The sequence below is a fragment of the Elephas maximus genome, chromosome X, assembly GCF_024166365.1.
Source record: "Elephas maximus indicus isolate mEleMax1 chromosome X, mEleMax1 primary haplotype, whole genome shotgun sequence".
Classification (NCBI taxonomy): domain Eukaryota; kingdom Metazoa; phylum Chordata; class Mammalia; order Proboscidea; family Elephantidae; genus Elephas; species Elephas maximus.
The window spans coordinates 168224529-168252043 of NC_064846.1; the positions used below are offsets into that span (position 1 = coordinate 168224529).

The window sequence follows — 27515 nt, forward strand, 5'->3', positions numbered from 1 at the left end:
TAACTAAAAAATGTGTTTATTGCTAACAAATAACTGCAACACCTAACTTTTCCCTGAACCAACCAAGATGCCGTGGACTACGTGATGTCACTCAGCTGACACAACTGCTCTCTGCCCGCCTTCACAGGTGACATGCGCAGTTTCAAGCATCCGATGTCAGAGGCTGGTCCGGCACCAAGGCAGTAATTCTTAACAGGAACAACTACAGTATGTGGGCAACTCAAATCACAGGGCCTGTCTCTACCACAGCACCCAAGGCAGGCGGCTCTGTCCTCTGCCTGCAAAGAAGCCCCACTGCTGTCTCCTCCTTCACCTGGAGTGGGCAGTGTGGAGCCAAACAGGGACAGTTCTTCTGGGCCATCGAAACATTTAATACATGGCCCGGGGGTTCTTGGTGCTGTAGTGCGCCTCACAGGCAGCAACATAAGCCGACTCTGGGAAGAAGTCGTCATGGTATTCAGCTAAAAACCTGAAAGAATAAATGGATCCGACAATCATCAAACTAAGGACTAATACCACTAAGCAAAATAGTAATTTCCAACTACTCTAACGTTGAGACTCTTTTTTGGTATTAGGAAGAAAAGAAGTGAATATAATCTTGATTTCTATCTACTGATTGCTTTCACTGCACCTATCCACCTTCTAAGTTAATATTCCATCCAGATCCTTTCACTATCATCAGGTGTCCAAATATACACAGAGCCTAAACTGTGATAGTTAACAGTCTTGATTATATAAACACTTCCGTGGCGGGGGGGGGGAACCTACAAATAAATGGCTCAGTCAATATTTCTAGTTCCTATTATTAAAAAAAAATTATAAAAAATAACAATTTATAAACTCAATAAATGTCACTTGAGAGACCCATAACACTTACGCAGGCTAAGTTAAACCAAAAAAGAACGGAAGAACTAGTGAGACTAGTTTGTATCCTAGTTTGCCTAGCGAAAAGATGTTCCAGTCCCAACTCACAGTACTAGCCACATAAAAGATGTTCTAGTCCCAGCTTATAGTAGCAAACCACATAAAAGGAAGACTGACATAAAAAGAAGAGGGATGTCAAAAGGTGGTTGAGTGTTGAAGACTGCAGTGCATAGATGACATCTTGACTGAGATTCCAACTGATTTTATAGAATGAATAGGTTTTTATTCTAACTTGGAGCTGTCCCTTCATACTCTTGCAGCACTATTGGATTCCAGTTTACAAAATTTTATGCTGACAAGCAGTCAGCCATCTAAGATACAACTATTGGTCTCTACTCGTATGCAGTAAAAGAGAATGAAGGAAATCAAAGGCTCAAAGAAGAAACTAGCACACGGGACTAACAACCCACACAAACCACAGCCTATCCTAACTTGAGGCTAGAAGAACTAGATGGTGCATGCCTACCACTACTGACCCTTCTGAACTGGGATGCAAGGTCTGACCAGAAGGTCCTGGAAAAATGGGGAAAAAAAAATAGCACAAAACTTAAACTCCTAAAAAAGGCCAGACCTACTGGACCAAGAGAGACTAGAGGAACCTCTGAGACTATCGCCCTAAGACAACCTTTAAACATGGAATTGAAGCTAGTTCTGCAGGTTACCTTTCAGCCAAGTGGTAGATTGGCTTATAAAATACACAGTTTATCACCCGTGAGTAATATGCTCCCTTAAACAAAGAACTCTGTGTGAGCAAACAGTCAACATTCACCCAAAAGCAAAAGTGAAAAGGCAAGGATGGGCAGGGAAGCTAGAGCAATGGAAACAAAATAGAAATAATGAGAATGCTGACACATTGTAAAAATTGTAACCAATGGCATAGAACAATCTGTATAAAAATTGTTAAAGGAGAACCTAATTTGCTGTGTAAACTTTTACCTAAAACACAGTATTTTTTAAAAAAGGATTTTATGCTAAATAAACTTATGGATTTGTTTGAGGGGGAGGCTGAGAAGGTAGAGGTATCTGGCACTTTTGAAACTTGCTTGCAACGAAATATTTTAAAGTCTAACTCCATTCACCATCACTTTATTAATGCTTACATGAAATTATCTTTTAATACTACAAGACCAATTTCTCGAGCTGGGGTGTTCTACTACTTGGTTCGCTCTTGCAGGGTGGGGGCTGACTATAAGACCAAGAGAAAGCAACAAGGTTAGATACGGAGGGTGAGACACAGCAAGGCCGGCTGACGGCTTGTCTTGAAAGCCAAGGAAAGGAAATGTTTCATGGCTATCTGGGATGGGAGAGACGGAGAGAGCTGGGCCCAAAGCATACAAGTGGCTGGGCACACTGGTCAGGTGGGAGGAAGCGCCTCAGGTCAGCAAGCCTAGAGAGGCGGCAGCCAACAAGCTAGGGGAGGAGGCTGGGCCAAGAGGGTACTGTCATGCAAGAGAGGTTTCTAAAGATGTCAGACTAGGAAAAGCAGGGGTCTGAGACAACCCAGAGGCCCGGGAACACGGGTGCCTGCAAGCTGGCAGATGTCCTGAGAACCAAGACATTGAGACAGTGGCACTAGCTGAGCAACAGTGGCAGGAGGAGAATGTGCACTTCATTCCTAACAGGCAGATAAAGACGGCCATTTGTCAGCATTTCGGAGCACTGTTTACTCAGGATCTCAAATCACTTTTTCAAGATGATTTCTTCATTTCCCTATAAACCCATGCCACTGGGAAGTAAGGGCACAGGCAACAGATTCAGCAAAACTACAAAATCCAACATTGGATGTCAAGTTCTCATAATTAAGCAGGGCCCTGGGGTTTAAAGTGAAAAGCGTCGATTAACAACAAAAATCGAGACTACGCTGCAAAATGGCTACCTAGAAATGCCTAAAGGAATGTTATTTTACCTTCTTTGAAGCCATACATGAAAAATTAAAACCAAGTTATGTGTGATTTCCATAGACTGAAAATGACAGCACTGATCTTAAACTCACCAGTAGCAACAACGCACTACAAAGTGCTCTGGTCTACATTCCACCTGGAGGGTTTATGTCAGAACATGAAGGCTGTCAAGCTGTGTGAACACCTCGTTGTGGAACTGAAGAATCAAGGATAGAAAGGCAGAGAAACAAAGACAGCTCTTTCTTCCCTACCCTCCTCATGTCAGATAAAAGCTAGGATGCTTTTGTCATGAGAAATAGTAAAATCCCTAGGGGAAAAAATATTGCAAAAATGTGTGTGAAGAAAATTATTGTTGTTGTTTGCTGTGTGTCGTCAAGTCGATTTCAACTCATAGCAGCCCCATGTGACAGAGTAGAACTGCCCCATAGGGTTTTCTAGGCTGTGATCTTTACCGAAGCACATCGCCAGGTCTGTTCTCCCTCGGAGTGGCCGGATGGGTTCGAACCACCAACCTTTCGGTTAGCAGCCGAGGGCTTAACCGTTGCACCATTGCAATTAACAAAAGCATGCTGAAAACAGGTATCCTCCAATTTATCGTTTACTTCACTTTTATTTCAAGCACTTGCTGAGTATTAAAAACTGACAGAATGTTTAATGGCTAAATTAAAAACCATCTATGAATTGTCAACTGATCCTATTCTATAATAAAATGACTGGCTTTGTCATCTGAAGTAAACAATACCTTTTGGTGAATTAACAAAATATCAGCACAGGTAAATAACTAGTGGTTATTTATCTTCACACTAAAGTAAACACCAAAATCCAACCTGTAAAGGTTAATACTGGCATTAGGTCATATACAGACAACAAACAAAAGTCCATTGCTTAAGGTTATGAAAGTCATATGTGGGGCAGCAGTGGTCATTTCTGAGAAAGTAATAAAATTACCTCAGAAAGAGATCAAAGTGCTTCAGTAAAGCCTTCAAATTCTTCTCAGAAAAAGACATCTTTCCAAGGATTTCTGGAAGTTTTACTGCATTAAAAAAAAAAAAAAAACTGCATCATTGTTTCGCAGATTCTAACAATATGCACACAAGTCAGGGATCATCTGTTTCTTTTTTAACCTTACTGGAACTGAAACTAACATCCACAGTATCAAACAAAAACACTCAGCAGGCAAAGACAAAGGAATGGTGCCCGTTGCTCTGGGGTCAATTCCGACTCATAGCAACCCTGTAAAACAGAGTAGAACTGCCCATTTCCAAGGCTGTAAATCTTTACGGAAGCAGACTGCCACATTTTTCCCCTGTGGAGCAGCTGGTGGGTTCGAACCACCAACCTTTTGGTTCGCAGCTGAGCACTTTAACCACTGTGCCTCCAGGGCTCCTTAGAGTAGTGGTACAAATACTGAAAACCCAATTTGTCTGAAATTTCATTCCTTCAGTGCCTGTTCTTTGAAGAGGTTACCTTTCAATGACCTGTCTTAGACCCGACAATGTCCACATTAGTTAGATACTTATAGCCAAACTCACAAAACATACATAAGCTAACGAGAATGTTAAAAGCAAAACAAAACAAAATACGATGGCAGGGAGCAGGAGCCTGCACTTCTTACCGAACAACCGCAGCAAATGTTGTGACCCATAAATGTAAGAGGGTGGAGTCGGCTGGTCACCTGGGGGGAAATTGTCGGGGACTAGTTTCCAGGAGAGGACCTGGGAAAAGCAGGAAGTGAATGTTTTCATTATTACATTCTGAACACACCACTACCTACACATCTCAGACTTCAGACTCCGCAGAAGTACAGGTGCTTTGACCTTCTCCGGCTGGCAGAGAGACATGTGGGCCGTGTTCCCACCCCCAGCTCCCAGCCCTGGCACCTCGGGAGGGCTTCACAGTTGGACCAGGAAATGGAAGAAACTGGTGACAAAGAAGATGGCAGTTATGACGTGACCTCTGACTTTCTGTGTCTTTAATCTATACAGACAGAGAGTTAAGTCCAAGAGGATCAAGCTACAAACAGGTAAATGCAACTGCCACTTGTATATTAATTATATAAATACAACGTGGAAAAAATACCAAAAATCATACCCAAAAACATTAAGTGCTCGTTTCTTAGTGGCAAAATCATGTATTTGTTTTCTGGGTAGTTAACATATTTCCACATATATCGTAGTTTCCACTGTAATTTTTTTCCCAACGTTTTCTTGCCTCTTAATTCAAGTATAGGAAGATCCACCTTGCTCCAACTGCAACATGGAGATGCTGCTAACTGGCTACAGATGACGGCAATGTATGCATGCAGAGGGGTAAACTACGCCATGCTATCGAAATAACATAAGCTTATGAAAAGAATAAAAGTTGGGGGAGAATGTAAAATTAGATTAAGGAAATATTTGATTTCCTAGGTCTGAACAGCTATTACCTGTAAGTCAGTCTTTTGGTCACTTAGCACCCTTTCCTTTGGGAAATCCTGCCACGTTAGAAGAATGAAGCACTAAAAAGTAACCCAAACCAATGTCGTGGAAAGATCTGTGTAGGAATTCTTAAATGGGAATCTAATTTGCTGTGTAAACTTTCACCTCAAACACGATAAAATATTTTTTAAAAATAATCCAAAGACAGTTTTAGTAACACAGTAAAACCTGTGAAAGCCAGAACCTGTGTAAGGTGGAAAACTATCAGAAAAGGGAAATTCAAATATTTTCCACTAAAACAAGCACTAGAAAAGGGGGTAAGACTGCACCCTGTCAAAGGCAAAAACCTTCCGAGACCTGGAAAAATAAGGCAGCTCTGGGGCGTTCGGCTCTCACAGGTTTCACTGTATTACCGTAGTTTTGAGATGCCCTAATTTCCTGCTATTAGATGCACTGTGGAAACTAATTGAACTCTTTTAACCTTTTGAATCAACTAAAAGTAGACTTCAAACCTGATAACTGGTATTTTTTTTGTCCTTTATTTTGAATTTCAGAACTATGAGTTGACTTTGGGTTTTGTTAAAGTGGGAGCTGTATTTCAAAACTCTCTCATGACCTTCAGCAAATTGTAGGCCTGTAATCTGTTCTACTGGAGTTGTGGCTTTAGCTTTGGCGAACTTGGCCAGTTTAATATGGAAATAGTAGGGCCTAAGGAAACCCTCTGTAAGACAAACCAGGAACATGCAAACTAATAAAAACAAAAACCAGTTATATTCCTATAATGCATTTACAAAATAAAATCATAGACATGAACACAGCTGCCGCAGTGCTTCCATGTGACTCTATGCCAAAGGTCCCGGCTTCAGCTCCTTCCTCACCACCTCGAGCCTCCCACATGGACTGCCCCGTCCCCGTCCTTCTGTGCTGAGAGAGCTCCGAGGGCAAGGATGCGGTTCCAGCCAGCACGACAGCCAGCCAGTGCACACAGCTGAAGCTCAGAACCACGGACAGTGGCACTCAAGGTGAACACACAGGAACTGGCCATCACTGGATGCATGAACCACTCCCACGTAGGCAAAAGAAGGTCATTCAGCTAGTCAGCAAGTGAGACCCCTCCCTCACTCAATTCTGCATTGCAGTGCAGTGTATAACCTCCTGTTTACTGCATACACATTTTACAGGGAAAAACTACAAGCTTCTAGTGCACAGGGATTCCCACCTGGGTGTGCGAGGGAATCCTGCGGACCTTAACTAGACATAGACATGTCCAGACCCTGTCCTGATACGGTGGGGTAGGTATTTGGAGAAAGAGAAACGAGTGACTTAGATGCTGTGCCTTGGTTGGAAAACACTGCTATTGAAGCACTTGAGAATGTGGGGTTCATCAAGGTCTCATGAATCACTCTGGAGAGCTTGCTGAACTCCAACTATTTTACCAAAAATCTTTTATACTATAGCTTGCAGCTATATGTTTAACCACGAGATGGCGCCCTCACACCGCTCACCGTATCAGGAATGTGCCACCATTCCCCTTAAATAATAAACTCTGCAACGGTGCATTGCTCCCTGAAAATGGGACGGTCAGGGACTGGCTCTGTCTAGGAATTTCGCAGTCTTCCCTCTACTACCACTGTAACACCAACTGGGCTTTCTAGCTTCTACATCAGGGGCCCTCCCACTACAGCCTGTGTGGGGGCCACAACCAGGTCATGTGCTACAAATGGTTTTTACATTTTTAAGAGATCGAAAAAAAAAAAAGAACATTTTCTAACACATGAAAATTATATGACATTCAAATTCAAGTCCATAAGTAAAGTTTTATTGGAACCTAGCACACTCATTCATTTACATATTGTCTGTGGCTGCTCTGGGAGTTAAGTAGTCTTCACAGAAACCGTACTACTCTCCGGCCCTTTGTCGAATTTGTCAATATCTGTCTAAAGAACGAAAATACTGATATTTCAACAATTGTGTTTTTTTAGAATAAGAAATGATTTTAAGTACAGGCTGAAATTCTAACACTTTTCACATTTTAGGAACTGAAAACGTGTTAAACATAATCATGGCAAAAGCAACATTATGCTTCAAGAAACCCTGATTTCCTCCTCCAGGATTTCACTGCAAAACGGTGAAGGAATCATCAGGAGTGAAGGTCAGACAGGAAATCATTACCTCATTTATCTCATTATTCCGCCTCCCTTCAAAGCCAGCAAAAGCAGCACTCGCTTCCTTGCTAGGAGTCAGAGGAATAGGGGAAGACGATCCGCTATGCACAGGTGTTTCTGCAAAAGAAAAAGACGCACTTACTCACCTGTGAATCACACAGCTACTGAACTAAAGCCTGCCGTCAAGAACCACTATAAGCCGCACAGCGTAGATCTAAAATCAGTTCTCAGAAATTAATTTCTAATAATAAGACTTGCTTATTATAACAGACAGAACCTGGAATATTATTTGACCAAAAAAAAAAAAAAAAAGGGAATGAGGTGCTGATACATAGCTGCCACAACATGAACACTGAAAACACGCTCAGTAAAAGAAGCCAGATGCAAAAGGCCACATATTATGATTCCATTCATAGGAAATGTCTAGAATAGATAAATCCATACAGCAGAAAGTAGATCTGTAGTTGCCCAGTTACACAAATGGCGACTATACACATGGACCTCACCAGATGGAATATACAGGAATCAAACCAACTACATCTGAGGAGAACAGATGATGGAGAAGCTCAATATCATCAGTCAGAACAAGGCCAGGGCTGACTGCAGAACAGACCATCAATTCCTCATATGCAGGTTCAAGCTGAAGCTGAAGAAAATCAGAACAAGTCGACAAGAGACAAAGTACAACCTTGAGTATATCCCACCTGAATTTAGAGATCATCTCAAGAACATATTTGACCCATTGAACACTAATGACCCAAGACCAGACGATTTGTGGGATGACATCAAGGACATCACACATGAAGAAAGCAAGAGGTCATTAAAAAAACAGGAAAGAAAGGAAAGACTAAAATGGATGTCAGAAGAGACTCTGAAACTTGCACTTGAATGCAGAGTAGCTAAAGTGGACAGAAAAAATGGTAAAAGACCTGAACAGAAAATTCCAAAGGACAGCTTGAGAAGAAGTATTATAATGACATGTGCAAAAACCTGGTGTTAGAAAACCAAAAGGGAAGAACACACTCAGTATTTCTCAAGGTGAAAGAACTTAACAAAAAATTCAAGCCTTGAGGTGCAATATTGGAGAATTCTATGGGCAAAATACTGAACGAAAGGAAGTATCAAAAGAAGATGGAAGGAATATAGAGTCACTGTACTTAAAAGTATTGGTCGACTTTCAACCATTTTAGGAGGCAGCATATGATCAGGAACCGATGGTACTGAGGAAGAAGTCCAAGCTACACTGAAGACAAACGGAATACCAATTGAGATGTTTCAACAAAAGGACGCAGTGCTGGAGGTGCTCACTCGTCTATACCAAGAAATTTAGAAGACAGCTTCCTGGCCAACTGACTGGAAGAGATCCATATTTATGCCTATTCCCAAGAAAAGTGATCCAGCTGAATGTGGAAATTATCAAACAATATCATTAATATCACATGCAAGCAAAATTTTGCTGAAGATCATTCAAAAACAGTTGCAGCACTATATCGACAGGGAACTGCCAGAAATTCAGGCTGGTTTCAGAAGAGGACGTGGAACCAGGGATATCACTGCTGATGTCAGATGGATCCTGGTTGAAAGTAGAGAATACCAGAAAGATGTTTACCTGTGTGTTATTGACTATGCAAAGGCATTCGACTATTTGAATCATAACACATTATGGATATCATCACAAAGAATGGAAATTCCAGACCACTTAAATTGTGCTCATGCCGAGCCTGTAAATAGACCAAGAGGCAGTCTTTTGAGTAGAACAAGGGGATACCGTGTAGTTTTAAATCAGGAAGGGTGTGCATCAGGGTTGTATTCTTTCACCATACTTATTCAATCTGTATGCTGAGCAAATAATCCCAAAAGCTGGACTCTATGAAGAACGGGGCATTGGGATTGGAGAAAAACTCGTTAACAATCTGCGTTACCCAGATCATACAACACTGCTTGCTGAAAGTGAAGAGGACTTGAAGCACTTACTGATGAAGATCAAAGACCACAGCCTTCAGTACGGATTACACCTCAACATAAAGAAAACAAAAATCCTCACGACTAGACCAATAAGTAATAAGTAACATCATGATAAATGGAGAAAAGATTGAAGTTGTCAAGGATTTCATTTTACTTGGATCCACAATCAATGCTCATGGGAACAGCACTCAAGGAATCAGACAACTCATTGCACTGGGCAGATCTGCTGCAAGAGATCTCTTTAAACTGTTGAAAAGCAAAGACGTCACTTTAAGGACTAAGGTGTGCCTGACTCAAGCCAAGGTATTTTCAATCTCCCATAAGAAAGCTGGACAATAAATAAGGAAGACCAAAGAAGAACTGATGCCTTTGAATTATGGTGGTGGTGAAGAATATTGAATATACCATGGACTGCCAGAAGAACAAACAAGTCTGTCTTGGAAGAAGTACAGCCAGAATGTTCCTTGGAAGAGAGGATGGGGAGACCATCTCTCACGTACTATGGACATGTTATCAAGAGGGCTCAGTCCCTGGAGAAGAACATTACGCTTGGTAAAGTAGAAGGTCAACAGGAAAGAGGAAGACCCTCAACGAGATGGATGGATGCAGTGGCTGCAACAATGGGCTCAAGCATAATAATTGTGAGGATGGCGCAGGACCGGGCAGTGTTTCCTTCTATTATACATAGGGTCACAATGAGTTGGAACTGACTCCATGGCACCTGACAACAGAACAACAGGGCTGGGAAGAGGGAAGTACGGGGAGTGACTGCTAATGGTTGTGGGGTGATGAAAATGTTCTGGAATTGATTAGGGTGATATTGCACAACTCTGTGAATACAATAAAAACCACTGAATTGTACACCTGAATTGGGTTAATTATAGGGTCGCTATGAGTTGGAATCGACTCGACGGCACTGGGTTTGGTTTTGGTTTGGTAGATTATATCACGATCATACTTAAAAAAAATAAGCACCTCATTTTTTCTTTAGTACTCAATATGACTTTTTAAAGGTATATCTTCTTTTTTTTGTACGTCTTTTTTACTCTTCCCTGCTGGACTTCCAGTCTTCATTCAATCAACAAAAACATATTAAGACCCTATAAATATGTGTCAACCTCTGAGCTGGTGATGGAGGTGAAACAATGAGTAAGTCATGAGGAGGGAGTTCACACAATGGGCAACTCTATACAAATGCCACCGTCAGAAGAACTTGACTAGGGAGACCTTTAGGGGGAGTCCTAGAAGGAGTTTACCAGGTAGGCAAGGGAGGAGGAAGAAGCAGGGGAACATCCAGTCCCACCCCAGACATACACACTGAGGCCCTGACAATTGCCTCTGGGGAATATTCCCCTTAGGAGGTATTCTCCATGCTTAGGAGGATGGTCTTGGATTTAGCCTGTGAGCCTCCAAACCCTGTGAGATGACTCAAACCCAAACCCACAGCCGTGGAATCGATTCCAGCTCACAGTGGCCCTGTAGGACAGAGAACTACCCTATACAGTTTCCAAGACTGTAATCTTTACGGAAGCAGACTGCCACATCTTTCTCTCACAGAATGGCTGGTAGGTTCTAAAGCAGCTGAACGCTTTAACCACTGTGCCACCAGGCCTCCTGTGAGATGGTCCACACCCGCTCATCTCTGCAGTTGGATGCTTGGTGCCTGCTGGTCTAGCTCTGACTACAGAGGCCTCTAGCAGAGTCCACGCAGTTAGCACGTTTACAGTCATGCCGCCTGCTCCATCACCCACTCCTTTCCAAGTGGACAGCATCTGGGTGACAGCATTAGCAAGGCTGGCACAAGCCTTCATGAGTTTTACTTGCTTTTGGCATTAAAGGGTGGCATTCTGTAGACCCTGAGCACCACATATTTTATTTGCAAATGTGGTCCTGGATGGTGGGAGAAACATGTCGTAGTCGGCTTCTGTAAAGATTTACAGCCTTGGAAACCCTACGGGGCCATTCTACTCTGTCTTACAGGTTTGCTCTGAGTCAGAATCGACTTGATGGCAACAGGTTTGGTTTGGTCCTGACTAACAGTGGATAACAGCAATGACAGGGCTTAAAAGGTATGGGCCACACAGCCATATTTCATTAGTTTCAGAGGAACACTTTAGGAAGAGGGCTGTGTAGGTTGAACAGTCATATTTTAATTAACTTGGGGAAATGCCTGCTTAGTGTATGCTTTGAGAGCTAATGTTAGCTTCTACAGTAAGTGTATCCAATTTAATGATTTATTGTTTTAGCATAAATGGGTTGTAATTTAAAGGCTGAGGAATATATTAAATTTCTTTCATTGAAATTAACAGTAATTACTTTCTTGACTTATGACCATCCATCCACGAGGCAGGCATTTTTTCAGAATGAATTAGCCATGTAAGACTCTTTGCCACACCCCACGCCCAGGCACCATGGGGTTTTGCTTTCCAAGAAATGTCAACTAGGCTTGGAGAAATTCATCAAAAGCAGACTCCACACCTACAGTCTATAAGGCTACCCTTCAGGCAAAGGTGCAATATTCCTCCTCTCTCTAGGAGCGGGGGACAGGTCCCCATCCGGAATGTCCTAGACACTTTATTGGGCCCTCACAATTAGCATGTGGCAAGGCCTGATTCCTCCAGTTAAAATCCTGTCCCTCCTCTCTCAGCCAGCGCACTGGTTCCCTCCCCATTTCTCAGCCAGCAAGGATTGTTCTGGCCTGAACCCAGCTCAGTACTGCACAGGATAAGCAGCTGAGCGGGCCCACAGGGACTCTGGGGAAAGTCCTAGAAAAAATGAAGGTCTTCACTCTCCTTTAGGGAAATCAGGTCTAAGTTTAGCATCAGGGATGGTAAGTCTCTGGAACCATGAGGGATGGACTTTGCAGGCTGACTGCTCAGGTTCACATCCCAACTCCCCAGCTGACGCGGGGACCCTCTACCACACAGAACTGCTGGGAGTGTCACACGAGGTCCGGAGGCATGTACAGCTCTCCGTAGCTGATAAACACTCCAATACAGACCCTGACGGCAGCCCGTTGGTCACATCCAAGCTCCGGTCCGGCCCACCCTGGGCACAGCACACAGCCCCGTGGCGTCTGTATGTGGAAAACACTGGCAAGATCTTCCTCGTGCTGATGAGGAGGCGCGAATGAGACCAGGATGAAAGCACTCAGGAAACGCCAAAGGACCAGGCCAAAGGATTTCTCCGAGCTGGTCTGCAAGTTAGTCTTCCAGAAACACTGCTTTCCTCCCGTTACTCCCCTTTAACAGCTGAGCGACTGTCTCTTGCCTGTGCGTCAAATATGACCTCTTCAGTTGCTAGCCGGCCTTGCCTCCCAGCTCTACTTCTCGCATTCCCAAACCCAGCCCCTTCGCACCTAAGGCCGTCTTTCAAGCCCTGCTTTCTGGAATGCCTTTGCTTCTAATCCAAGTTCTGAACTTCTCCCAACATCCAGTCCCAAATCCCTTCCCTTGTGAAGTCTGTCCTAGCCCAGGGGTCCACAAACAAAGCCCTATGGGCCAAATAGGGTTCACTGTCTGGTTTTTGTAAAGCAAGTTTGATTGGAACACAAGCATGGTCACTGGTTTACATACCGTCGACAGCTGCTTTCACATTACAGCAGCAGAGGTGAGTGGCTGCCACACAGACCCCACAGAGACCGGACGACCTGCAAATCCGAAAATATTTGCCCTCTGGTCCTTTACAGAAGGAGCCCCTAGGGGCACAGTGGTTAAGCACTTGACTGTTAACTGAAAAGTCGGGGGTTCGAATCCACTAGGCACTCCGTAGGAGAAAGATGTGGCGGTCTGCTGCCATAAAGATTACAGCCTTGGAACCCTGAGGGGCTGTTCTACTCTGTGCTACAGGGTTAATATGAGTCAGAATTGACCTGACTCTTGGGGGGGTGGTGGTCAGGTCCTTTCTATCTGTCTACATGCTGAGCTGTGTATTTTTAGTCTCAATTTAAGAGTTACATATGTACAACAATCACATTGTCATCTAATCATTTTATTTTGATAGATTTTTACCTTCTCTACTAGCTTATAAAAGCTACTAGGGAGACTAGATAACATCTTCGATGTTATCTAAGAAAATGGTAATGCTGGGCACACACGAATTAATGGTCACCACAGTTAATTTCTCGCTTACACTAACATAAAATTAAAGCACTGTATTTGGAAGTCAGGAAATAGTCCATTCCATTATGAGCTTTTTAAAGAGCTTGGAAGTGACTATCACTGGCTTCTTTTTAAGTCTGATACTACAGCAAACCAATTTTGCAAAAAATAGTCAACTCTTCCATGAACGATTCTATTCACATTACAGCTCAAAATCAAGGTAAGATCCGATGGAGTTTTGGTTGGGGCTGAGATTAAGGCAAGAAAAGGTAATGTAAATCTGATCACTCTCACTTTGTGATTTCAGAATGGAACTTTCAAAATTAAAATTTAGAAGAGAGAGACAACTGAGGCAGAGCACCACAAAACAAAAACAAAACAACTCATGAGAGTGGCTCACTTTGAATTATGTACAAAAAAAAAGAACTGCCCCATAGGGTTTCCAAGGAGCGGCTGGTGGATTCAAACTGCCGACCTTTTGCTTACTGGCCGAGCTCTGAACCACTGCGCCACCAGGGCTCAAGGACTATACAAAATAAATGCTTTTAATAATTCAATTTGCTCAAAAGAAGGGGTAGAGAGTGGTAGTTAAAAACAAAAGCTCAGGACACAGAGTCCAAGCCTGACTACCACTTCTCCACTGTGTCATCTCTCCAAGTCCCTCCATCTTGCTCTGGCTCAGTTTCCTCTCCTGAAAAGTGGGGGCATAACAGCACTTTGGACACGTTATGAGAATTGCCGCACTGAACACATGTGCACGTGAACTTGGCACAGAGCTGGGCAAAGACTGAGCACGAAATGAATGTCAGCTCTTCCTGGCAGGGCTTTCCCTCACCCGGTAGGGAACCTACTCTTTTCCAGGTGCAGGAATAGCTTGGGCATGGTGGCAGACGTGTCCTGGGGCCGGCGCTTTGGCTGAGGTGATGCGCTGCTCTCGGACAGCCTGTCACAGTTGGAGCTGTGGCGCGTGGACCGCCTTAGAGACTGCAAGGCTTCTGGCTCAGCCTTGCGCCTCTTGGGTGTGGTTGCTTCCCCTGTGGTAGGCTGACTCTCCGTGGACTGCGGAGTGGATGGGTTCAACAAGGGCGGGCTTGGAGAGAGCTCCTCCTGGCTCCTATGGAAGAAGAGGGGAGAGCTTCCACATACGACCACACCCCATAGAATTTTTCTAAAACATAGAAGTGTTCATAAACGTCCCCCATAAGACAGAATAGTAAACAAACTCTTATCTCCAGGAGGATTATGCATCTTCGTTTCAAACATGTGCCAAAACAAGTACTTTCTCAACAAGAGTAACTAAATACATTAAATCATTTTTAATTTTCTCAATATCTCAGAGAGGTATGCTGGCATTAAAGATTGTGATTCCCATTCTATATTTGTTTTGGAGCAGTGGTTAATTGGTCAGGGACATTGGCAATGCACAGAGGCATTTCTGGTTGTCACAACGAGGAGAGGGAGGTGCAATTGGCATCTAGTGGGTAGAAGCCAGGGATGCTGCTAAACATCCCACAATGCACACGACCGACTCCACAATGAAGTATTATCCAGCACAAAAATGTTAATAAGGTCGAGGTTGAGAACCCCTGGTCTAAAGAATAACATATTTCATCAAAATGTAACCACCAGCAGAACTAGAAAAAACCACAAGTGTCAGGGGAGCTTTCGAAACAGAGATTCCACTCTGGACATTCCCTATCTCAAGGTTTGGAGTAGGACATGTGGACAACAAACGTCCCCAGTGATTCTCACAGACCTGTAACCCGGGCTGAAACCAACGTGTGCGAAAAAATGGAAGGGAGAAGGCAACAAAGGCAGGTGGAAAAGAGATGGTAGCAAAGCACAGAAAACCAGCAGAGACAAAGCCTTAAGCGGGGGGGCGGGGGGGTAGGGAGGTAGGGGAAAGGTGAACAGTGTATGACAAGGGGGAAGATTTGTGCCCTTGGAGAGAGGAGTCTGGTCAAGGGGTCAGGGCAGGATGAAGCCAGACGGTAAGACGAGAAGAGATGGAGGAATGGAAATAACGAGAACAAATTGTTCTCACAGAGAGACAGGAAGGAGGAAGATAGGGTAGTAGCTTCTAGAAGATTAAGGATAAAGACTTAGGTTGGGGATTTTGCTTTTTTCAGAGACTAGTGATTTAAGTCTGCTTGTTCACTGAGGGAAAAAAGTGGGTCGCAGCAGAGGGATAAGGAAAGTAACCTTTACTGAAGGCCAATTGTGGCTAGCCCTTTAGGAAAAGTCTCATTTAACAATAACTACCTGATGAAGCAGTTATTCCACTGCGCACATGCGGAAGCAAGAAGCTCAGAAGGAACTTCCCAAGTCACACCACCAATACATGAAGGAGCTAAATTCAAACCACCATCTTTGGCCCTCTTGCACTCTACCTCACTGTCTTCAGAAAGATGGAGACGGCTAAATTCTCTACACTGGCATCTTCACTGGGTAGAATGTCTCAAAGCCATTTAAAAGTGAATGAGGCCTTCGCTGACCAAGGAAGAAGGAAAACCCCTGGTATTGGCACTTTCCACTCCTTTGCCCTGTTCTGGCCAACCCGGCCTCACAGCATCAGACTGACATCTTCAAATCATGATTTAACTATTTGACTATTGGAGTCTGATGGGCAACCTACAGGCTATATAACTTACCTGTTGGTGCTTGTGGCACTTTCCTTAATTGGAAGGAAAAATTTGGATGAAGTCACCTTTTTATACTGAGCTTGTTCATACGGATAGAGCAGAACCAATGGGAGAGTGTAATCAAAGGTTATTCTTAATCCGTCAACCATCTCCTTACAAAGGTCCACGCTGGGGGCGAATAAGAAGAACAGACGATAAAGAGAAAACTGTAATAGTTATATATGCTCCAAAACATCACCATAAAGTTACACATCTTTAATAAGGCATTATTTTAAACTTAAAACACTCTTAAAATTACCCCTACACACATAAAGCATGAAGTGAATATGTAGATGCTTGTGAAAGAATTAAGCTAGGAAAATAGACCTGTAATGACAACACAGAGCACACTGGTGATTTTCATTGACCACGTTCCACATGAATGAGCGTGTTCAACGTCACTGAGGAATCCATGCAGGCTGTACTGCCAAAGGTGGAAAGACCCCAGCCGCTGAGAGCAGAAGGCGAGCTGCCTTGATGAACTCCCAATACTTGTTTCCACTCTAATAATCGACCTTTCTGATTCTATTTCAGGTGGGTCACGTGTGTAAGCCAGCACTTTAGGAAGAGTCCTCTGACTGCAATAACAGCTCCTTGTAAAACAAGCTTTGATAAAATTCTTATGGCCCACTTTGACGCTTCTGAAGGACAAAATGATAGCCCTAAATCATATCTAGGCAGCATCTGAGGCAGTGCACACTCTCAACGCGTCCAGATCGGATACCTGAATATTTATTGAACATTCTGAAAAAGTAACAATATTTTGAAAAAGTGAACAGGGCTGCTAGGAACATCAAATTTTACCTTCTGATGAAAGGGAAATGTGTTCCTCAGGTAGAGCATGATGCTAATAAGGTCAGGGTTACAGGTACTATTCTAGAGTCAGAAAAGAATAACCCTGACCCCGGCAGCCATCTCAAAAGCACATGCCTGTGGTTACAGAGGCAGGAGAGAGAGATGAACCATCAGCAAAAATCCATTATTACAACTAAGGGGGAAAACGGCTTAAGAATAAACGTAGTAAGACAGACAGAGTACCTAATTGGGAGCAAAAACCTCAAAGACTAACTGAAGGACATAAAACAAGCCTTGAACATAATGGGAAGGCATATCGTAGGCACAATCTTCCCGCAACATCAATATATACATTTTGTTTAAGTTCAATTAGAATCTCAATGAGGCTCAGGAAGATAAATGGACACAATTACTTTACAGATCGTAAGGAAGAATAAAGGGCCAAATATAGCCAAGGAAATCATAAAAAAGAGTGAGGGGGTCTTTCCTTACTAGGTATTAGAAGTTACTGGGAAGCCACTTTAATCAAAACAATGTTCAACACATGAAAGTACATCAAGGAGCGTTGTGTGAACTTAATACGACAATAGAGATGTTTTAATTCAATGGAAAATGATCATGTGGTTTTCAAGAAAACAAACTGGAGTCCTATCTCACACGTATGAAAGTTCCCAGTGAACTCATAATGGCAATGACTTACATTTTTAAAAAAAATAAAATAAAAATTAACCTAAAAGAGAGCAAGACAGAGAAAAAAAAAAACCCAGAAGCTATAAAAGGAAAAAGAATCAGACATCGTTCTATATAAAAAGGTTACAATTGCGAGAATGCCATTTGCCACAGGCTTTAAGGAAAGAAACCTGCCAGTGCTATTACAATTTAAAACATGCATATCTTTGAAACAGTGATCCCACCTACATCTGCTAATCTAGTGCCTTCTAATAGGAAAATGACTGACTAAGTCAGGAGCTGGCAAACTTTTTCTGTAAAGGGCCAGGTAGTAAATATTTTCCACTTTGCAGGCCAGTCTCTCACAACTACTCCACTCTGCCCTCATATGGCAAAAGCAGTCATAAACAACACGTCAGTGACTGTGCCCAGACAACTTTAGTGACAGCAACAGGCGACATGCCAAACCTGGCCCTGGGCTGGAGTTTACCATTCCCTGGGCTAAGTCATGGGCTAGCCATGCCAGGGAACATCATAATGCAAAACTGAAACAGAGAGCCATACAATGACTCTGAGTACTTTCACCGCCCTATGAAGTAAACACATTATAACCAAATATAGTATCAATCTATTCTCATAAAAGTGATACTTTATACACTAAAAACAACCACCCTCTGTTTTTCTGATTACATGACTGTGCAGAAAGGGATACAAAAATGATACTTTAGGCAGTTAACATCAGTTACAGGGGGAGAGTCGGGGAGGAGAAGGGAAAGGAAAAAGGCTGAAGTAAAATAGAAAATATAAGCAGCACATAATACTAACTGAACACAGAGAATATTATTCTATCTGGTTATTATAACAAACCTGTGAGAGCCGGAACTTGACAGGACTACCTTGTTTTTCTGGGTCTCCCAAGTTTTCCGCCTTTGACAGGCCACTGTCTTACCACTTATCTATTGCTCTCTGTTAATGGTAAATAACTGGGTTTTCCTTCTCTGGAAGGTTTTCGCCTTACACATGTTCCGGCTTTCGCAGGTTTTACTATACGATATGTAAAAACTGAACATACACATACTCAAGAATAAGTAAGTAACGAGGATAAATGAAAATATATATATTTTGATTTGGCTACAGGACAGGCCTATGGAAAATTTCTGGTTAGGATTACTGCTATTTTTAAGCAGTGTCTGCAATACAATTCACTGCACTTCTGTCAGTTTGTCATACTCTGGGGGCTTGCGTGTTGCTGTGATGTTGGAAGCTGTGCCACTGGTATTTCAAATACCAGCAGGGCCATCCATGGTGGACAGGTTTCAGCAGAGCTTCCAGACTACGACAGACTAGGAAGAAGGACTCGGCAGTCTACTTCTGAAAAAACTGCCTGTGAAAACCTTATGAATAGCAGCAGAACACTGTCTGATATTGTGCTGGAAGATGAGCCCCCCAGGTTGGAAGGCACTCAAAGTACGACTGGGGAAGAGCTGCCTCCTCAAGGGAGAGTCAACCTTAATGATGTGGATGGAGTAAAGCTTTCGGGACCTTCATTTACTGATGTGGCACAACTCAAAATGAGAAGAAATAGCTGCAAACATCCATTAATAATCGGAACCTGGAATGTACGAAGTATGACTAGGAAAACTGGAAGTCATCAAAAGTGAAATGGACTGCATAAAGATCGATACCCTAGGCAGTAGTGAGCTGAAATGGACGGGTATTGGCCATTTTGAATCAGACAATCATATGGTCTACTATCCCGGGAATAACAACTTGAAGAAGAATGGCATTGCATTCATCCTCAAAAACAACATTTTAAAATCTGTCCTGAAGTACATTATTGTCAGTGATAGGATAATATCCATATTATCCTTGTGGGTACAAGGAAGACCAGTTAATATGACTGTTATTCAAATTTACACACCAACCACTAAGGCCAAAGATGAAGAAATTCAAGATTTTTACCAACTTCTGCAGTCGAAAATTGACCAAACATGCAATGATGATGCATTGATAATTACTGGCAATTGGAATGCAAAAGCTGGAAACAAAGAAGGACCTTAGCTGGAAAATACAGCCTTGGTGATAGAAACGATGTTAGAGATGGCACGACATAATTTTTCAAGACCAATGACTTATTCATTCCAAATACCGTTTTTCAACAACATAAACAGCAACTATACACGTGGACATCACCAGATGGAAAACACGGGAATCAAATCAACTACATCTGTGGAAAGAGACTATGGAAAAGCTCAGTATCATCAGCCAGAGCAAGGCCAGGGGCTGACTGCGGAACAGACCATCAGTTGCTTACATGCGAGTTGAAGTTAAAGCTGGAGAAAATTAGAACAAGTCCACGAGCGCCAAATACAACCTTGAGTATATCCCATCTGAGTCTGGAGATCATCTCGAGGACAGATTTGATGCACTAATGACCGAAGACCAAACGAGTTGTGGGATAAGGACATCACACATGAAGAAAGCAAAAGGTCATTAAAAAGACAGGAAAGAAAGAAAAGACCAAAATGGATGTCAGAAGAGACTCTGAAACTTGCTCTTGAATGCAGAGTAGCTAAAGCAAACGGAAGAAATGATGAAGCGAAAAAGTTGAACAGAAGATTTCAAAGGGCGTTTTGAGAAAAAAAAAGTAAAGTATTACAATGAAATGTGCAAAGACTTGGAGTTATAAAGCCAAAAGGGAAGAACACGCTCAGCATTTCTCAAGCTGAAAGAATGGAATAAAAATTCAAGCTTCAGGTTGCAATTCTGAAGAATTCTATGAGCCCCTGTAGTGCAATGGTTAAGCATTCAACTGCTAACCAAAAGGTCAGCAGTTCGAATCCCCCCGCCGCTCCTTGTTGGGGTAGTTCTACTCTGTCCTATAGAGCCGCTATGAGTCGGAATCAAATCAACAGCAATGGGTTTCAGTTTATGGGCAAAATATTGAACAACACAGAAAACATCAAAAGAAGATGGAAGGAGTACACAGAGTCACTGTACCAAAAAGAGTTGGTCGACGTTCAACCATTTCAGGAGGTAGCGTATGATAAAGGACCAACGGTACTGAAGGGAGAAGTCCAAGCTGCAACGAAGACACTGGTGAAAAATGAGTCTCCAGGAACTGACAGAATATCTATTGAGATGTTTCAACAAACAGATGCAGCACTGAAGTACTCACCCATCTATGCCAAGAAATTTGGAAGACAGCTTCCTGGCCAACCGACTGGAAGAGATCCATATTTATGCCTATTCCCAAGAAAGGTGATCCAACCGAATGTGGAAATTATAGAACAATATCATTAATATCACAGGCAAGCAAAATTCTGCTGAAGATCATTCAAAAACGGCTGCAGCAGTATATCGACAGGGAACTGCCGGAAATTCAGGCCAGTTTCAGAAGAGGATGTGGAACCAGGGATATCATTGCTGATGTCACATGGATCCTGGCTGAAAGCAGAGAATATCAGAAAGATGTTTACCTGTGTTTTACTTACTATGCAAAGGCATTCAGCTGCATGGACCATAACAAATTACGGGTAACATTGAAAAGACTGGAAATTCCAGAACACTTAATTGTGTTCATGCAGGACCTGTACACAGAACAAGAGGCAGTCGTTCGAACAGAACAAGCAGATATTGCGTGGTTTAAAGTCAGGAAAGGTGTGTGTCGGGGTTGTACCCTTTCATCATACTTATTCAATCTGTATGCTGAGCAAATAATCCCAGAGGCTGGACTCTATGAAGAACATGGTATCAGGATTGGTGGAAGACTCGTTAATGACCTACAATATGCAGATGATACAACTCTGCTTGCTGAAAGTGACAAGGACTTGAAGCACTTACTGATGAAGATCAAAGGCTACAGCCTTCAATAGGGGTAACACCTCAGTATAAAGAAAACAAAAATCCTCACAGCTAGACCAATAAGCAACGTCATGATAAATGGAGGAAAGACTGAAGTTGTCAAGGACTTCATTTTACTTGGATCCACAATCAACACCCATGGAAGCAGCTGTCAAGAAATCAAAGAATGTATTGCATTGGGCAAATCCGCTGCAAAAGACCTCTATAAAGTGTTGAAAAGCAAAGATGTCACCTTGAAGACTAAAGTGTGCCTGACCCAAGCCATGGTGTTTTCAATCTCCTCATATGCATGCTAAAGCTGGACAATGACTAGGAAAAACCAAAGAAGAATTGATGCCTTTCAATTACAGTATTGGTGAAGAATACTGAATATACCATGGACTGCGAGAAGAGCGAACAAGTCTGTTTTGAAAGAAATACAACCAGAATGCTCCTTAGGAACAAGGATGGTGACACTTCATCTCCTGTACTTTAGATGTGCTGTCAGGAGGGACCAGTTCCTGGAGAAGGACATCATGGTTAATAAAGTAGAGGGTCAGCGAAAAAGAGGAAGACCCTTGATGAGATGGATTGACACAGTGGCTGCAACAACGGGCTCAAATATAGCAATCATTATGATGATGGTGCAGGACCAGGCAGTGTTAAGTTCTGTTGTAGACAGGGTTGTTATTAGTGGGAACCAACTTGACGACACATAACAGCAGCAGCAACACATTAATTACAAAAGAAAAAAAAATTGACTGTTGTGGTGGGTTGTCTCTGAAATAGGTCAGGTTATACCTGTACCTGAGTCTTGGCCTGGTGAGCATGGGGAAATGATCAAGTCCCTAGGCTCAGGTTTTCTTGTTTATAAAGAACAGTGAGTCTTAATACCTCTAACATCTCTTGCAACACAATATTCTTTCTTATCCCTCTATTCCCTGAGCTTAAAAGTTAAAAGATGAAAATAGAGAAAGTGGCCATGAGATATAAACTCAAAGTAACTGAAATGGAGAAAAGTGCCACCTGCTCTAACTGAAGTCACTTCTCTAATACACAGAGGGGACCACGGAATGCTGAACACTCACTTCTTTTCCGCTGGGATGTAATGAACATTCATGTTGGCGTGTGGTATAACATGATGGTGACGAGGTCTCTCACTGGCTGAAAAGGCTGCATTGATAGCAAAATGCTTCACGTAGGATTCCAAAATAGTTATGATGTTGGTCTGGCATGGAAGTTTCACTAACTGTTAACAGAAACATAGACAGTTGATCAACACGTTTCATCATATGAACCATTCCAAGAAAAAGTGGTCATGTCTACATTGCTTTTTTAACTCAAAAATAAAGAAACCAAGCCAATTCTGTTCAAATAACTCATACCCATTGCCAATGAGTCAACTCCCACTCCTAGTGACCCTCTGGGGCAGAGTAGAACTGCCCCATAGGGTTTCCAAGGCTGTAATCTTTATGGAAGCAGGCTGCCGCGTCTTTCTCCTGCGGAGCAGCTTGTAGATTCAAACTGCTGACCTTTTGGTTGGCAACCGAATGCTTAACCTCTGCACCACCAGGGACCCTCTGAGAACCCAAATAGAACCTCTTAAAAGAAATATGGTCTGACATACTTTGATTTTTTTCTTCTACTGATTGTACCCTCATGTTGATTATGGCATTAAATCTTCAAATAAATATAAGCAGTGGTTCTCAATTTCAGAGAACAACTAGGACAACACAGGGAGCTTCTAAAGAATACCCACGGCTGGCCCCCACTACAGATCATTTAAGTCCTCACCTCTTGGTTGGAGCCCAGGCATCAGAATTTGGGAAAGCTCCTTAGAGGTTGCTACTGGGCAGCCAGGGCTGAAAAGCACTGTGCTAGCATTGCTTTTATCAGCAGCAGTTAACACCATGGACAGAGGACTAGAAAACCGGCCTCAGTACAAAACCAAAGAAATAAATTTCACTCCTCAAAGTGTCTCAATTGTTTTTGAGTCTGTGGTTGCAAAGCAGGGCTAAATAACAACTCTATTAAAAAACTCCACTTTGTCTATGTTCTTACATACCCGCTTCCTTCTGTTAATGTAGTAGCAATCGTCCTCCAGCTTCTTCTTCAGAACTTCAGGAATTTCTATACTTATCGTCCTTTCTTCCATTTCCTTTTTTGTGTGCAGCTCTGCTTCTTTCTGCAATATCACAATTCCATGCTTAAATATTTAAAAATACAAGAGAGTCTATATCCACAAAAGTCCTAACACATTAGAGCCTCCTTTGACACAAACCCAGTAAATTCACAACATTGACAAAACAGGTTATGCCACGTGTTCTAGTTAAGGGCCCAAAATTAACTTACTTTATGGCACTTGGTACTATACTGTAAATGCTTATTGTTTTTCTTCCCCAATTAAGCTCCTAAGTGGGTTTTATGTTAACTTTGGAGGCAAGCAGATGCCTGTCCAACTCTGATACACTCCATTAATGAATCATCATTATAAAAATAAAGTTCACAATTTCACTGGAAAGAAACAGCTAACTTTGTCATTTGTGAAGACACTTCATGGGAACAAATGGCCACTGAAAGACTCCTAGGGTCTAGACTATACTATAAATAAGGGCTGCTTTTCTTTATAGGTCAAGTAAACATGTACATTTGGTAAAACAGTACATTTTTAGAAAATAATTCACAGCTGGAGAATTTCTTCACATAAATTTACCACTAAAACATATACCAAAGGGTTTTTATAATAAAAACTTCGTACCACGTCAGTCTTTTCTTCAGTATCGCTTTCTTCACTTCTTATTTCCTCATCTGTTTCTTCACTACTGTCTTCAGAAGAACTGCTTATTGCTAAGGAAAACAAAACCATCAGGCAAGCCCTTGTTACAGACTTCACCAGCCCTGACCTGACGTTTGCAACTCTTAAAGGTGAAGTGTGCATCCTGCTGGTAATAAACTGCAGTCCTAGATGTATCTTAAATGCTAAACACAAATACTGTACCTTTTGGAAAAGGATTTATTTTTTAAAAATCTAATACTAATTTCCATGGATGTAAGAATCACACAAGCTCATGATCTCAAAGTGTTTAGTCAACTACGATCCTATGGTTCTCTGTTGAATTCATGAGTGGGGCCAATGTCCAGAAAATACCAAGAAGAAAACATGAGAAATACCCATGAGGTGTTAGCATAAAGATGCTGGCTGAGAAAGCAGTGACCATGATGAGAAAGACTCTGACGAGATCTCAAGATACTAATGACTACTTTCACTATCAAAAACGGCAAATGTTATACAATGTTATACAATGTTTCATTATCTCTAATTTCACTGAATCCTCCCATCAGCCCTGCAGAATAAAAGACAAGTGAAACTTCTTTCAGACAAAGAAAATGAAGTCAAGCCACACACAGTTTTCAGCATTTTCGTCTTTTTCTTCAACCGGGAGGCTTTTTAAAACAGAGTCGACACCAGGCAACCTGCAGCGCTTCTTCTTTCTTCCTTTCCTTCTGTTAAAAAAAAAATAAGCACACGTAAAATAAATTTCAACACTGACTGGCATGGGTCTTGAGATAAAATACAAGATACAATAAACGATGATTCTTGAATACTCGGAAAAATTAAACCCTAACATAAATACTAATCTCCATTTCAGAATATTATGCGATAACCACTGCGAATAAACTGCAATTATTTAGAATAAAAACAGAACACTCTTCACTTACACACTTTCAATACACAACATTATTTAATAAACCATGTTTGTCATTTTATTAATTTTATATCATAAAGTTCTAAACACAAAAAGAAAACACACGAAGTAACATTTATGACACAATCTTTGTATTCTTACAGGCGAGCTACAGCTTTTCTTGCCAATTTGCGCTGTAATCTACGGTTTTCATCTGTGTCTCGAAGCACATGATCTTCGGCTGCCCACCTATCCCAGCTGATTGAACAGAAAGAGAAAGAGAATATAAAATTTGAGCTTTTAGCTTGATCCTGAAATAAATGCTAAAACCCCTCACAGGAACAGAAGTGTCCCAGAACTACTGACATTTTAGAACACTATTTAAATATTTTAAAATCACAAACAGGACACAAATGAACTGGCAAAAGTAACCCACTCGGACACAGAAAAAACTGGGGTTTCCGGAATTACCCAGAGATGATACAAATATAATTCACTTGAAAATAATCATTCCTTAGAACAGGCAAACCTTGATAACAAAGCAAAACCAGGAAATGAAACTTTTCTACAAGGGCTTCTCAAGCACAACAAAAAGTTTGCAACGTTCTGGTGCTGCAAAGCTAGTTTCCAGTCCAGTTTAACACGTCCACTTACCTTCTGTTCCAACCATTAAAATGGATTAGATATTCTGGGATCTTTCTGCCTTTTTCGTCTTTGCCAACAATAACATCGACAATCTGAAACCAGGAAACATTGGCCACAAGAGATAGAACATACAGAATATTAGAAGCTAGATCAGGAAAACTAGATCATACTCCATTTTTCAAAAAAAGGAAAGCTTTCTCTCCTTTTTTAGCCCGAGAACTGGGTTGAAACATTTTTTCTTTCAATTCCATTATTTTTTTTTTCTGAGTGGATGCCTCAAAATAGGAAGCATCCGTCCAATCACCTCACGATTGGTATCTGAGCTTGAGAAAGGGAGAAGCTTCTTGAAGCTATTGGCCAGCGAATTTGTCACTAACGAGAGTCCCGGCCACACAAAAGGGTTGCAGCCCTGCGATGTCTGGGAGTTGTAGTCTCCCGGGCCCAGCTGCGCCCCGGGAAAGGCTGGCAGGAGATGCCTCCATCCCTGCCTGCAGTTATCTCCTGAACGACGCTTCGGGGGCAAATGATGCCGCGTGTCGCTGCCTGGGAGACTCGGGTGGCGGTGGGCGTTGGGGGAGGGAGAGCATGGGAGAGGAAAGGAAACAGAGACAGGGGCTGCAGGAAAGGGGTCCGAAGTAGTACACCACAGCCCGGGGGTCCTGGGGATGCCCCAAGTGGCAGGGCCGCCTGGCAGCGCAGCGGACACACCTGAGGACACAGCTGAGAGCCGCACCTGTCCCTCCCAGCTTCACCCAGGAGGCCAGAGGGCCGGGGAAGTCCCACCCCAGGAGCCTGAGCTGCGCCCTCCTCAGGGCTCAGCGAGGTTGGAGCCTCCCTGACGGTGGTGTACACTCCCTCTTCCCGCCATCAGGACCTGAAGAGCTACAGGATGGGGCTCAGGCCCCCAAGAGCTTAGGTGGACGGCCCAGAACGGGACTCCACTCCAGATCGGCTCAGACCTCCGCAAAGCCTTCAGGAATTGAAGGCGGAAGCGCTGGAAGGCCCTGAAGGCAGGGGCTGGGGCCAACCTTGCCCTCGGGGCAGGAGGGACACAGCCTATGGGAGGGGTCGGGCCCTAGACAACTGGGGTGGGTAACGTCGCGAGTCGGCGGCTAACGTTGAGATGCTGGGGATTAGGACCTGGGTCAGTCGGTCAGGGCACCCCACAGGAAGCCACGCCGCGCCGGGCCGCGCAACATGGGGAGAGATTTAACTGGAGGCAGCGGCCCGCAGGCAAGCGGCCGCCTCTGTCAGCTGCCCCCGCTGGCGTCGCGAGCGCAAAACGACGCCTCAGTCCCAGCCTCGCGACACTGCACGCGCGAGGCTCCCGAAGACGCATGCGCGCCCCCCCCACGGCGCTGGCCGGAAGCGAAAGTGCCCCGTCCCCGAGTCCCGCGCGCAGAGCCCCGCGAGCGCCCCCTGCCTCCGGTCCGCGCGTTGCAGGCTGAGGAGCCGCGGGCGGCCGGCGCCCCGGGCCCCGCCGCTCCCGCCGCCGTCCCGTGGCCGAGGGGCCGCCGCCCGCACCCGCCACCCGTCCCGGGCCCCCGCCCGCGCCTCCTCCCTGTCCCCGCCCGCGGTGGCACCTTAGCATCGTAAAGGACTCGCGCCTTGGTGGGGTCAGGCTCGAAGCACAGCACTTTCTCCCCTGAGTGGAATTTAAATTTCATGCCCTCACTCGAGCTCATTTGCTCATCGTGGCGGAGGGAGAGACTCCGGGCGGGAGG

The 27515-nt window shown here is 43.3% G+C and overlaps 1 protein-coding gene across 1 annotated transcript; it reads right to left on the reverse strand.

Annotated features, from left to right (window-relative positions):
- Positions 1-27515, reverse strand: MSL3 (MSL complex subunit 3). Its single transcript, XM_049873129.1, has 13 exons — positions 27375-27515; positions 25801-25883; positions 25309-25404; positions 24867-24964; positions 24219-24307; positions 23526-23645; positions 22549-22709; positions 16124-16282; positions 14324-14586; positions 7415-7524; positions 4441-4540; positions 3774-3858; positions 1-469 (listed from the first exon to the last, which is right to left on the reverse strand). Exons 1-13 carry the CDS (start codon positions 27474-27476, stop codon positions 370-372), a joined length of 1566 nt encoding a protein of 521 aa, XP_049729086.1. The 5' UTR covers positions 27477-27515; the 3' UTR covers positions 1-369.